This window comes from Orbicella franksi, chromosome 2, assembly GCF_964199315.1.
Source record: "Orbicella franksi chromosome 2, jaOrbFran1.1, whole genome shotgun sequence".
In the NCBI taxonomy this organism is placed as follows: Eukaryota; Metazoa; Cnidaria; class Anthozoa; order Scleractinia; family Merulinidae; genus Orbicella; species Orbicella franksi.
In genome coordinates, this window is record NC_138146.1 from 11,862,503 (window position 1) to 11,875,836 (window position 13,334).

The 13,334-nt window shown below is 42.3% G+C and overlaps 1 protein-coding gene across 2 annotated transcripts in view; it reads right to left on the reverse strand.

Moving 5' to 3' along the window:
* LOC145478003 (rhotekin-like) overlaps positions 1 to 13,334 on the reverse strand; it is a 65,224-nt gene that overhangs the window by 16,827 nt on the left and 35,063 nt on the right. For both annotated transcript variants that reach the window (XM_081455888.1, XM_081455889.1), the window contains exon 7: positions 1,287 to 1,438. In XM_081455888.1, the coding sequence (XP_081312014.1) occupies positions 1,287 to 1,438 (152 nt within the window). The remainder of the gene's footprint in view (positions 1 to 1,286; positions 1,439 to 13,334) is intronic.

The window sequence follows — 13,334 nt, forward strand, 5'->3', positions numbered from 1 at the left end:
CCTCAGATTGCGATAAATGCTGCTGTCGAATCGTTTAAATTCGCCAAAACTTATGTGAGTAATGTGAACACAAAAAATATATAACGGCATACATTGTAAGGAAAAGATCCTTTTTTATGTCGTCATGTTCATGCTGTTATTAATAATACTATTACGTCAGTATGTTCACACCGCAAACATAATGACACAACATTCTTCTTTTTCATTAATATATAGATTTAGCCAAGCCAAAAAGCGGAGCTCCTGATTACAATAAATAACCATAGATGAAAAGAGGACTTTTCCCCTCTGGATCAGAAAAATGATCAATTGTGAGCATGTGCTTGTTCAGTGTGTGATTTCACTATTTTTTCTAGTTACATTTTGACAAACCATACCTAGTGAGTGTGCCCAAGATCGTTGAAATTACGTATGCAATATACCAGGGACTTTCCAAGAGACGATTGTGCAAGGAATATGTCGGAAGAAAAGTCAACAACGCGTCAGGGTTTTAATTTGCGCCGCAATTTTGCCTTTGCATGTACTCCCTCCCTCTCCTCCAGAGTAATAACCTGGCTTGAGCCCGCGATCCAATCGAAAACCCAGTGCCTGGTCAGCGGTCAACTTAAAAAACCCGCGACCTCGATGAGCTCTTGACCTGAGCTCGTGATAAAGTCGCGTGATACTGGTCAGCGGATACCAAGTTTTGACAGCTATCAATTAATCATAACATGGATGTCCAATATCAAAGATGTACTATGTGCTACTCTCTTATTTTTCAAGAAATGAGGCCTGGTGTACCGACGTACGGACAGTCACGTGACAACCAAAATTTTTGAGATCGATTGGTTACCAAGTTATTGATATCATTATGTAATTACTGTGAACTAGACATAAGCAACAACCAAAGCTTCTGTTGCTGAAAATAATGCTTCTGAAAGTAAACTTTCACAAAGATTTTCCTCTAGACTTCAAGTTCACAACAGAAAGGTTATTTAAAAACTGTTCCCAACACTGTAAGATAATGTTGACAGATCTAAGCCAACCTTTTCGTAACTTGAATTGACCCTTTCCTAATCTCCTTCGCAACATCTTTTTCACTGTACATGATGTATGCTCAAACGTAACACTTTGCCCTAGAGATGTCAAATTATACATGACCTGCAAAACAGTGGAATTGCGAAAAAAGTAACAAATGATACTCTAACTTGCATAGTCTGATCCCCCACTACAACCTGTAACTTGCAATTCACAAGTTGAAAAGGTTGGCTCGTATCTGTTGGCGATCTGTATCTGCACAACTGTACCTGTACTTCAAGGAACCCACTCATCTGAACTTGTTCCACACAAGTTGGTCTAGCAGCTAGACGACAGCAAATCTGACCCCACAGAGCTAACAATGGCATGTTTGAGTCCTCAGTATATACAGTGGTTGCTAGGGGACTTGCCCCAACCAAACCTAATGATAAAATGGTATCAACATTGATTCAAATGAGAAACTAGAACTCTTACAATAACTGAACCCTACTTAAATTGCAAGCGACTTGGTAAGTACACAAACAAGCACTCAATATTAAAAACAGCACTAAAAACCTTGAAACTAACCTTGAAATTACCTCACATTTAACTCACATATAGTTAAACAGCCACTTCAGTTTTTTTGTTAGTAGTGTGTCAGTCATATCATATGAATTAATTGTGTTTACTGGCACTTAACATCAAAACAAGAATAAGTTCTTCCCTCTTCAACTTAACAGTGTTCCATTGCATGCTGTTTAAAAGTTACTCAGGCAACTAGCATACTGGATTCAAATTGCTTCAACAAGTAGCTAAGTTTCATTTGAAGTTCCATAAGTCCTGGTTTTCACTAGTTTTTGTGTATAACTTGCAATGTATAGTACTACTACTTACTAGTTTTTTTCAAAAAGGGTGAAAACAATCACCCTGTGGTGAACTGATAATAATTATTACAGACTGTTACTATAGCGTTAATCATACTCAGATCATGTGACTGGTCCTGGAGACTGGAAAAACAATGCCATAATTTGGGCCACAAACCTTTGCCTTGCTTACTGAACAGCTCCAGAGTAACCTAACAAGCTAGCCCTTATCTGCAATTTCCTCAACATGAAGCAACTAGGAGCATTTGTTCTAATTCCCCTTTAATTTGATGAAAGTGTGCAAGTTACATGTACCTCCCAGAATTTATTCTCCAGTATACCCATTTGTACACCTGAGTGAAGAGAGGCCCTGAAACTTAAGTACCTTGCATGAGAATAAGACAATAACCCCAGCCAGGGCTTGACACCAGATCACTTTATCTGGAATACAGTGTAAGCTTCTTATTTGTAGCCATTAGGTCTTCAGAGTTCCCAAAGGGGAAATGGGTAACATACAGTAGAAAGAATAAAGACAATCATAAGAAATGAAATTATGTTATAAACATGAACAATAGTAGGAATGTCTTGTTCCTGTAGCACTAGGAAAGCTCCTGTAGGCTTTTTAAAGACCCTCGATCATTTACTCAGACACACCACGGTCACACCAATCATTTTCTCAACTAAAGAGGTCACCAGTTTAGACAAAAGTGTTGGTAGAAACAAAATCTGTTTCCATCACAGTAATTACTGTTGGTGTTAAGTGTTTCTATAATTATTTATAACTTCTCTCTGATTCATTGTCATGTTTTTTAGATATTTATGTACTTTAATTTAAGATTTTATTTACATAAATTACAGGACTAAACCAGAAGACAGCCTAGGAGAAATGAAAACCTTGTAAAGCTGTGGTTGCAGAGTCAGTGCACAATCCTTGGAAATAGAGAAGGAACAACTGGGCTATAGTTACAACCCTTACTTGTCACAAAAGTTTGAGCATTGGTGTGCTTGATTTTACCATTTTTTTTATTGGAGATTTCTCCGTTTCTGCAACCACAATTTGTGCCATGCGCTTTGCTTCCCATCAAGAACAATCTGTACTTTGTGCCATCTTCTTGCCACTATATCTGTCATGTTGTTTTACATGAACAAGATGATGGAATGAATAATTATGAACAACAGCAAAACAATCAGTGAATAAGGGGGAAATAGAGCAGCTCTTTTCTAATTACCCAAGAAAATCGATTAATTTTGTCACCTCTACAGGTTCACCGCATAAGCTGGCATTGCAGAGTCTACCCCTGGTCCCAGGACTCCCCTTAAGTAAACCTGCTGACTGGGGACTATTGTAAGTTGGTCATGTTTGTGTTTTGAACACTGGGAGTGGATTAGGCCAAACAAGCACCATGCCCAAACTGGAAAAATCTCTAGTAGTATATGTGGTATTCGACAAATACCTGCAAAATTGTTGACGCCTCGCCACGGCTCGGCTTGACTCACGCTCACCTTGCTGCCTTGGCGACAACAATTTTCCAGTATTTGTCGAATACCACATATACTACTGTGGGCGCGCGCCTTTTGAACAGTTTCATATTTTTGTATATGGAGACAGCAATGGAACTGGTAAAACGACTCAAAACCACAAGTGATTTACTGCTGAAGCTTATTGAAAACTGCCCAATCGACGTCAAGCTTTTCCAAGATATGTCTATCGATATAAAACAAATCGAAAAGACATTGTCTGAACTTAAAGAGTTACTCAGTTTTTTCGAATCGGTCGAGAGGAGGAATGTCTGGAGGCTTGAACTCGGTGGGGGTGAGGCTCTTCGCCCCACACATAATACTTAAAGGCGACCTTTTTTCTAACATGCGCAATAGAAAAAAAGTATTTGAACTTAAGACAGAAGGTAGAATAACGATGTCGCTTGCAAACAACATACTCATGGAAGAGGATTTTCAAGAACTCAAACAAAATCTACCTGACGTTATGACAAATCAACAAGTCGAACTTGAACCTGAACCACAGCAAGAAAAAGAGAAAAATTATTGCTGCAACGCCTGTGGCAAGAGATTTACTCCATTGAACTCGCTTAAAAGGCACAGAAAATATAGTTGTAAAAATTTGGAAACAGAAATGCTTCCTGAAGAAAGCTGCCCAGGATGTGGTAAAATGTTGCATAAAATGACCGTTTACAAGCATAAAAAATAAAGGCTGTCTGAAAAAAGTTAATTGAAGGTTTGCAAGTTAATTGTATAGCGATGGCAGATATTATCAACCAGTCATCTGAAAACATGAATAATCTTTCAGAAGAGGAATATAAAACAACTACGGACAAACCAAGTCTTTGTATGCAAGCTGGTATTATTGCAAGCACGAGGTCAGTGAACAAGGGCGAAGAAACGCAGGTCAATGAGTTTGAAGAACTCATATTAATGAAAAATCTTTTGAAAAGGTATAAAGGTTCTAAAGAATTTTTAAGAAAATTTGCCGCTCTTGGGAAAGAGTATCTTGAAGGTCTTCATTGTTCTGAAAGATATTCAAGAATTTTGTACGCCATTATTAAAGCGTATATGGGAGAGATGGAAGATAACGAAAAAGAAGCATTTCTTGCCTTCTTTGGGGGAGGGTCTTTGTTTGAGGACTTATTAAACGCCACTATTATACATTATCCCTATTTAAGACAAAGCAATTAAAGCTTTGCAAGTATTTAGCAAAATGGGACGTGGCAGGAATGGTTTTCTCAATGCAAGCCAGATGAAAAACAAGAGATTGAAAAAGGCAAGGAAAGAAGGGCCTTACCGGGGCTTGGTAAAAATACATAAAGAGAAAAGCGGCAAACAGGAGGTCTATCTGTTGGAAAAGTCGTCGGTTGAATTAATGCAAAGTTTAGACCCACAAGAAGCGGTCAAGGCACTTTTGAAATAATCAGCCAATATTCTCTTGTCAAAAAAAATATAAAGATACCTCGAGCAAAATTTTTTTTATCTACCCTGTAGTTATGTTACTGTCACGCTTGACATTGTGTGACAGACCAACAAAGGTGGCAAAACCCTCGTTGGGGGTGCTCAGTGGCTGTTGTTGCCTAGCCCTGGCTAGGACTTCTCCTACCACTGACAAGGCGGCTGTCATTCCCATTTAACCTCTGGGACAGAGGTTCGAAATAGCAAGGGATCTCTGAGCACCCCTGTTGCCAGTAGGGCCGGAGCGGGTTCACCTGGGTACCATCTACTGGAAGACATCCCCCACTACTCCTAACAAAGCGCCTTCACATGCTGTATTAGGAATCACAGGTGGCCACCCTGACATCCAAAAGCACCGCCATTTGCTTCCCTAATAATTGGTTATGCAAATCACATATTTGTATGGCTTGGTCAGGCTTTTTGCATACTTATGGTACTCTTTCTCTGTCATTCACTGCACATGCGCAGAAAAATGACAAATTAATTTCTACAGACGTAATTGTTGCCGGGTATTAATTAGCTGCTTCAAACAAGGCATCGACGACCTCGCATGACACACATAGAGACTACTGGTTCTGGGCCAGCTGTGAACAAATAACTGTTTTCAGCTGCTGAAACGACCCCCCACCGTTAAAGCTTCACACAAGGCTCAGCTTTAACCGTGGGGGGTCGTTTCAGCAGCTGAAAACAGTTATTTGTTCACATGCTGTACCCAGAACCAGTAGTCTCTATGTGTGTGTTACACAACATAAAAGAAAACAAAGCGCGGATGTGACACCGAAAATGCCTGCACTGATTATATACAAAAGTGGCCCAGAAATATTTCCTATTGAAGAAGTATCTGCACAGTATATACGTCGGGATGGCTGCCGAAAGATATTCGTCCGATGTTCTGCAAATGTTTTACGGCCCAATACCTATGAGTGAAAAAAGAAACCAACGTGAACCATTAGAACCGGAAAAAACCCCATTATTCGGCGGGTTCCAAACATACCAGTATAATTCCCCAGATCTGTATGTATGTATCCGAAAGAAATCCAGACAGGAGTGATATCTTAGTGTTCGCAAGAGAAAATAAAGAAAAGTTCGCGGATTTGGTAGAACAAGAATTACAAAGGTTAAAAAGCGCAAAAGTGAGCTTTGCGTTAGAAGCAAAGTTTTCAATAGAAAGAGACGGAAAAACGCAAGAAATAATGCACTATTTTCATGGCAAAAATAACCAACCGTACCTTTTCATTAGGGCAGATAAGGCGGAGATGGAGAAAAAATTCGACGAATTTATCGGAATCACACAAGGAGAAGTAGAGCACTGGTCAGCGAGAGGATCAGGATGGGTATTAGTAGGGATAACGATCGCATACGTGGATGTGGAAATCTATATACCAATTCCTGGAGGAACCTATTTGCCTCTTCCAGCTTGGCTGGCAAACAAGAAGGCAATAATCAACGTGAAAAACAGAGACAACGAATGCCTGAAGTGGACTATCAGAGCTGCTTTATTTCCTCCAAAAGATGGGAATCACGCAGAAAGAACAAGCAAATATTCGGTTAACAACGGTATTAACTACGAAGGCATCGATTTCCCAACACCGGTAAAACAGATAGACAAGCTTGAGGCTCAAAACAAAAACCTCGCAATAACTTTATTTGGCTATGAAAACAAAAATGTGTTCCCGCTCAGGCTTAGTGGCAGAAGAGAAGAAAAGAACGTGAAGCAGGTAAACCTGATACTAATTGAGTCAGGGGAAATACAGCACTACTGTTGTGTAAAATGGGTGAGCGCTCCGCTGTTTGATAAGTCATTGAATAATAAAACTCACTATTGCTTGATGTGCTTGTCGCGTTTCACAAAAGCTAACTTGCTTGAGGACCACAAAAAATATTGCAATGGTGTGAATGGCAGGCCGACAAGGATCGAGATGCCAGAGGAGGGGAAAAACACCCTTTCCTTCCAAAATCATCACAAACAGATGAAGATGCCCTACGTTATTTATGCGGACTTCGAGGCTTTAGTCAGAAAGATTCCGGGCTGTGAGCGTGGGCCAGAGAGAGCAAACAAGCTACACAGAGAAGTCCGAAAGGCACGAGGCATGCGGGTATTCTTACATGGTTGTGACAAGCGACAGAGAGGTTTCAGGGTCAAAGGTTTACAGGGGCGAAAACGCGGTGGGAACATTTTTAAGCGACATTCTGCAGGAAGAGGTGAAAATAAGAGAGAGTTTGGCCGCACCAAAGCCGATTGTGATGGCGGATGAAGACTGGGAAAAATTCAAAAAAGCACCTGATTGCCACATTTGTAACAAAAGTCTGACAAAAGACGAATTCTTAGATTCTTTGCCTGTTTGGAACATCGAAGAAGCCAGTGAAGAAGGCAGTGAAAAATGCATATTGGGGCCAAGGCCACAAAAAATGTTTTTACATGGCACAGAAAGAGCAGAAATGGGGTGTTCAAAGGCTAAAAAGACTGGCAGACAAAAAAAGATGAGTTGGAAGCAAAATCACAGGAAAATTGTAAGTACTGCGGAAACCCTTTACTTCAGAAAAACTTCAGAGACGCAGTAAAGGACCATTGCCACATAACGGGCAGGTACTGCAGAACCGTGCACAACGAATGCAAAAAGAAATTGCGAATAAATCCCAAGACGGACCAAATACCAGTTGTATTTCACAACCTGAGGGGCTACGACGTGCACCATTTAATGCAAGCGATGTTGCAGCTGCAGAAAGAGGTGAAATGCGTCGCCAACAACATGGAGAAATATATCACATTTTCAGTCAGAGGTCTGCGTTTCATTGACAGCTTGAACTTTTTGCAAGGAAGCCTTGATTCACTTGTAAGCGCAACACCGAAGGAGTCATTGAAAATAACATCAACGATTTCAAAAGACAGCGTCCTTTACAAAAAAGGGATCTACCCTTACGAGTACATGGACTCATGGGAAAGATTTAGCGAGACAAGGCTTCTGGACAAAGAGAAGTTTTACAGCAAGCTGAATGACGAGCACATAACAGATGAAGAGTACGCGCACACGCAGACCGTCTGGGAGGCTTTTGAATGCAAAACGCTGGGCGATTATCACGACCTTTATGTGAAAACGGATGTCGCACTTCTTGCGGATGTTTTTGAGAACTTCCGAAACCTGTGCCAAGAGCAGTATGGGTTAGATCCGGCGCATTATTTCACGTCACCAGGCCTGAGCTGGGACACGCTCCTGAAAAAGACGGGGATCGAGCTTGAGTTATTCAGACCTTGAAATGCATCTATTCGTGGAAAGGGGAATGCAGGGCGGAATCTCCATGGTGAGCAAGAGATACGCAAATGCAAACAACCTGCTAGTACCGGGATATGACCCCAGCAAGCCAAAAAAATACATCATGTATCTCGACGCAAACAACCTTTACGGATGGGCAATGAGCAAGCCCCTCCCGAAAAGAGATTTCAAATGGAAACGTGTTATGCCCACAGAGGAGGAGATCCTGAAGAAAAAAGAAAATGCAAAGAATGGGTGGATTCTTGAGGTTCATCTTGAATATCCAGCAGAACTGCATGAGGAGCACAACAGCTATCCCCTGGCGCCGGAGAAAAAGGCCATGAAAAAGGAATGGATGTCGGCCTACCAAAAGAGGTTGATGAAAGACCTGGAGCTGAAACCCCCGGACAGCAAGAAGCTGCTGCTGACACTTGAAGACAAAAGCAACTACGTCGTGCATTACAGAAACTTGCAGTTTTATCTGAAGCAGGGCATGAAACTGAAGCACGTGCACAGGGTGTTGGAGTTCGAACAAGAATGCTGGATGGAGCCGTACATCAGGATGAATACACAATTCAGAAAAAAACGCAAAGAGTGACTTTGAAAAGAACTTTTACAAGCTCATGAATAACTCAGTTTTTGGCAAAACCATGGAAAACCTGCGTAACTGTGTTGACATAAAAATAGTGCGCACCAATGAGATGAAGAAAATAAGGAAATTGGTTGTCAGCCTTTTGTTCTCAAGGCATGTTTTCTTTTCAAATGACCTGGTTGGAATTGACATGCAAAAAAGCAAGCTCCTTCTCAACAAGCCGGTCTACACGGGGATGATGATCCTTGACAACAGCAAGATCCTGATGTACGACTTCTTTTACGAGCTAAAAACAATACGGCTCAAGGTGCGAGCTCTTGTACACAGACACCGACAGCCTTCTGTTTGAGATCGAAACGGATGACGTCTACAAAGACATCAAAACGAACAAAAATCTGTATGATACGAGCGACTACCCGAAGGAGCATCCACTCCACTCAAACACCAACAAAAAGGTCTTGGGCAAAATGAAAGACAAATGTGCCGGAACCCCAATAGCAGAGTGTGTGTGTCTGAGACCGAAAATGTACTCTATCCTGAAGGCGGACGAAAAAAATATCAAAAAAGCAAAGGGTGTAAAAAAGAACGTTGTCAAGAAACAAATAATGCATGAACAGTACAAGGAAATGCTTTTTTGGTGCGAAGCAGTTAACGCATGGAATGAACATTCTTCAAAGCGAGGGACACGAGATCTATGACATGCATCTAAACAAAATTTCCCTTTCACCATTTGATTCGAAGCGATGGATAAGTGACGATGGTATCCGTACAAAAGCTTATTGGTACAACATCTACATGGATATATTGCCTTCATTCACAGATGATGAACTTAGAGAGTTGGAAACCGAAGTTTCAAAGTTGCTCAGGGGGTAATTGTGTGTTTGGAGGGACAACGAGCAGTTCTTCATGCACGAAGCCGCGCTGGGGACCATCACGTAAATAGTAGAGAAGGGGTTGATCCGGTTTCGTAAAAGATCTTTCAATGCTGTAAACCTTCAAAGACCAGATTGGATCTGTGGCTCTTTTTACACTGCCTTCAAGCTCTCTGGGCTGGTAGGAATAACGAACTTGGACAAGAGAGGGGAGTATTTTTTCGTTTTTTCCAACAGGCCTTGAATAAGATGTCGATGGCCTTGCATAAACAGCTTTTTCTTTGATGGTAACGGCGGGTTTCTTGCCGATATGGCTTGTTACCTCGTTGTTCAAAGCTGAAACAACTTCTGGAAGTCTTTTCACCCAGGCAGTGGACCGCTGGCCCTGAGGGAGTCGCATTTCCACAGCGTACTGGTGCCTGAACAAGCACTCAGCCAGGGTGCGGTTGAAACGTTCAACAATGGCCTGGTCACGGTGAATGTCAACGTGCCTGCGCCGGATATATGTTTTGTGCTTTCCATCTCTTTTGTGACAGCGCCCATGAATTCGCGCCCGGGGTCAACCTGCAGCATTTGAGGCCATTTCAGAGGCGCGCGCTTGTAAATCTTCTGAAAGGCCTGGGCGACCTCATCAGAATTTTTCAAAGTCAGGGGTTCGGCCTCTTTGTAGCGGCTGGCCACGTCGACAACGGTCAGCGCGTATTTGAAAACGGGTGTGGTGTGGGAACGTCGAATTTCAGCCGAGGAATTCGCCTCGGCGCGGGGAGGAATATCTGCCAGAGCGCTTGCTTGATCAGCCACCTTTTTGCGGTTTCTTCAGGTACTTTGGCAGCTTCGCCTAATTTTTTGATCGTGGCGATACCTTTCCAGTAGCCCCCGGGGCAGTAGTATATCTTTGCGAGTTTGGAGTCCATAGCGTTCTATAAGTATGTGTGAAAAAGTTTAAAGGAACCGGCTGAAGGCTGCGTAGCCCAGAGCGAGCGCCCCGGTGCCCACGAACATGAGTTCACCATTTTTCTGCTGCTCGCCATGGTTATATATATTGGAAGCTTTTTTCAAATCATTAATTTCAGATGCTGTGGGGTGGGAAAGATCCTTTTTTGACCCTCGAGGTTCTTCTTGTCTTCCGCACGCATTTGCACGTTGGTCGAAATCCAGTTGAGAAGTTTTTTGGGTTCGGTCTTGTTTTTTTCTCGAACCTTTAGATATGCCTCGACGTCTTGATTGTAGCTCTTTTCAAGAGACTACATTTACATGCATGTTTGCCACAGCCTAGCTGAAAACTTCTTTTTGGCGGTTGAGAAGTAATTCATCGTAAACCTCTAGAAAATCCTTGACTGCTTCATCGTAGCTCTTTTCTTTTTCTCTCGCGTCTCTCAAAACAGCCTCGTAAACATTATCCCTGATGCTTACAATAGCCATGGTACAATATAAGAGATTTTTTTTCAAATCATTAATTTCAGACGCTGGTGGGAAGGATTTTTTGGTCCTCTAGGTACTCTTTGAGCGCGATGCTACCCGCCATCACGGCGGTGGACTTGAAGTAATTCATCACACTACTGCTGGGATCAGAAGTAAAATTCTCTTTTACAACTTTTTTTGCGGCCCAGCCGATGCCAGCGGCTAATCCAGTGATAGTAGCGGCGTCAATGACGGTCTTGACAAGCTTATTGTTTTTTTCAGACATGGTGCGTTCGATATTAGGAAAATAACAAAAGTTTAAAATAAAATTAATCTGTCTTTCCCGCGGCTTCTTCTTCTTCTATTCTTCTTATTTCTTCTTCTTCTTCTATTCTTCTTCTTTCCTCTCCGTCCTTATCAATAAATGCTGCACTCAAAAGATTGATGACTGTATCATAGGCCTTTATGGTTAAGTCGTGCCATAACAACGAGATGCCAAAAATTGCGGCTGAAGAGATGAGAATCTGGGGAACGTCAACTTTAAGCATGTTTATATTCCACTCGGAAAAGTTTAAATCATTTTTTTAAAACCTTTTGGCTGTGTCGCGTGAGCAGGTTCTGGCTCAACACAAGCGGGCTCAGGCACGGGCTCAGGCGTTTTTTTGGCAAATACGGCCTTGAGCTCTTCCCTTTTGTAATAAATCCTGACCAGTGAAACGACTAAGCTGCCAACAGCAAGCCATTGGGTGGTGCCGAGGCTGCTATTTTTTTCTCCGCTGCACTTTGGGCTTTCGCCTTCTGTAGTCGGGGCTGGCTTAGGGGCTGCTGTGGTAGCTTTCGCCTTATTGCTTGCGATATAAGCCTCAGCAGCTTTTTTCTGTTGTTCCCGGGCCAGCCGCGTTCTTTCAGCAAAAATTTTTCCAGCAGCCACACGCTTGGGATTTTTTACGCACTGCGTTGTCGTTGTTGCAGTCGGAGTTGTCGCTTGCTGTGTGATATCGACGGCAGGTGCTGTCTGGGTCTCACCCTGAGGTGCGGTCTCGGATTGCTCGGTAGACATTCTGAAACAAATGCGGATGCTGAGCAAATATAATAATGCTTAGAAATTACTCTGCTGTCGTTCTGCAATCACTCAGTGGGCGTTGAGGATGCTGTTGAGGAATTTCTTCCAATTTTGCTTCGTCCCTTCTCTCCAAATGCGAGTTAAAATCAATATGTTTTGTGGTGATCAGCGCCGCATTGGCTGCAGCAAGAAACTGGCCGCACTTCAAAGCAAGGTTGCAGGCCACATTGGAGAGCTCTTTGTTTATGATGTAGTAGTTTCTGAGTTCTTTTTGGTAAGCGTCGATGTCTTTGATGTTAAGGGTCATTCCGACCGCTTTGGATACAAGAAAAATAAAGCTGTCGATCAGGCTTTCTGTTGTCTTTGAGCCCACGTACGTCTCGTAGCATTTGGTGTATTTCTCGACATCTTTGTCACTCAGGCACTTCACCTGCTCGTGGGTTAACTGCACTCCGATGGCCTCTTTGGCTTTTCCTGTGGATACCAGCATGGCCAGCTGCTCACGAAGAGCAGGAATGTCAGGTCCGGGGGCGGTTGGAACAAGGCCACCTGCTGGACCACTCGGCGGATCGGGCTCGGTTTGAAGAAGGTTCATAACTTCTGCTAATGCTGCCTCTTCTTCAGCCATTGTTCAAGGCTATATTCAACTTTCATTTTTTTATTCAAAATAACTTTACCCCGTAGGGGTGGCGAAGCGAGAACACAAGATAAGAGAACTTTCACTCTTTCAGCTTGGAAACCAGACCTTTGTACTCATCCTGAGAGAGTTTGCCAGCGTAATCATCAAAAATAGCTTTCGTGGTCTTGGCCGAGGGGGTGTAAAAGAGAACGATTGCCGCCGCGTTCTCCCGGAAGGAAGCTGTTATGCCGGTCATCTTCTGAGTCAGCTTCCAAATACGAGCGGGGCTTCCAAATACGAGCGGGATCAACAAGAGTTACAAAAAAACAAAAAGAGCTCAAAGAGAAGCGATACGAGGATTCACAGAAAGAAAAAAATAAAAATAAAATGGATGAAATAAGAGAAGTCATAAGGAAGAAAAATCAACAGATAGAAGATATTGAAAATGCTGGTGGTTCACAAGAAGTTGACAAACTTAAAAGAGAAGTGAGCAGTCTCGAAATAGAACATCAAAAGGCAAGAAGCGCATATGAGGGAAGTGTTCAAGCGGAAAAAGATAGATCAATATTGGAGGAAGATATTCAGGCGCTGGAAGATTCACAAGCAGTAGATATAGCAGAAAAAGAAAAAGAAGATGTGCGTGAAGCTCTGAAAGCAATAAAGAAACGAAAAGAAGCACTTGAGCAGAGAAGGAAGTTTGAATTCAAAAAGTTGTTGGA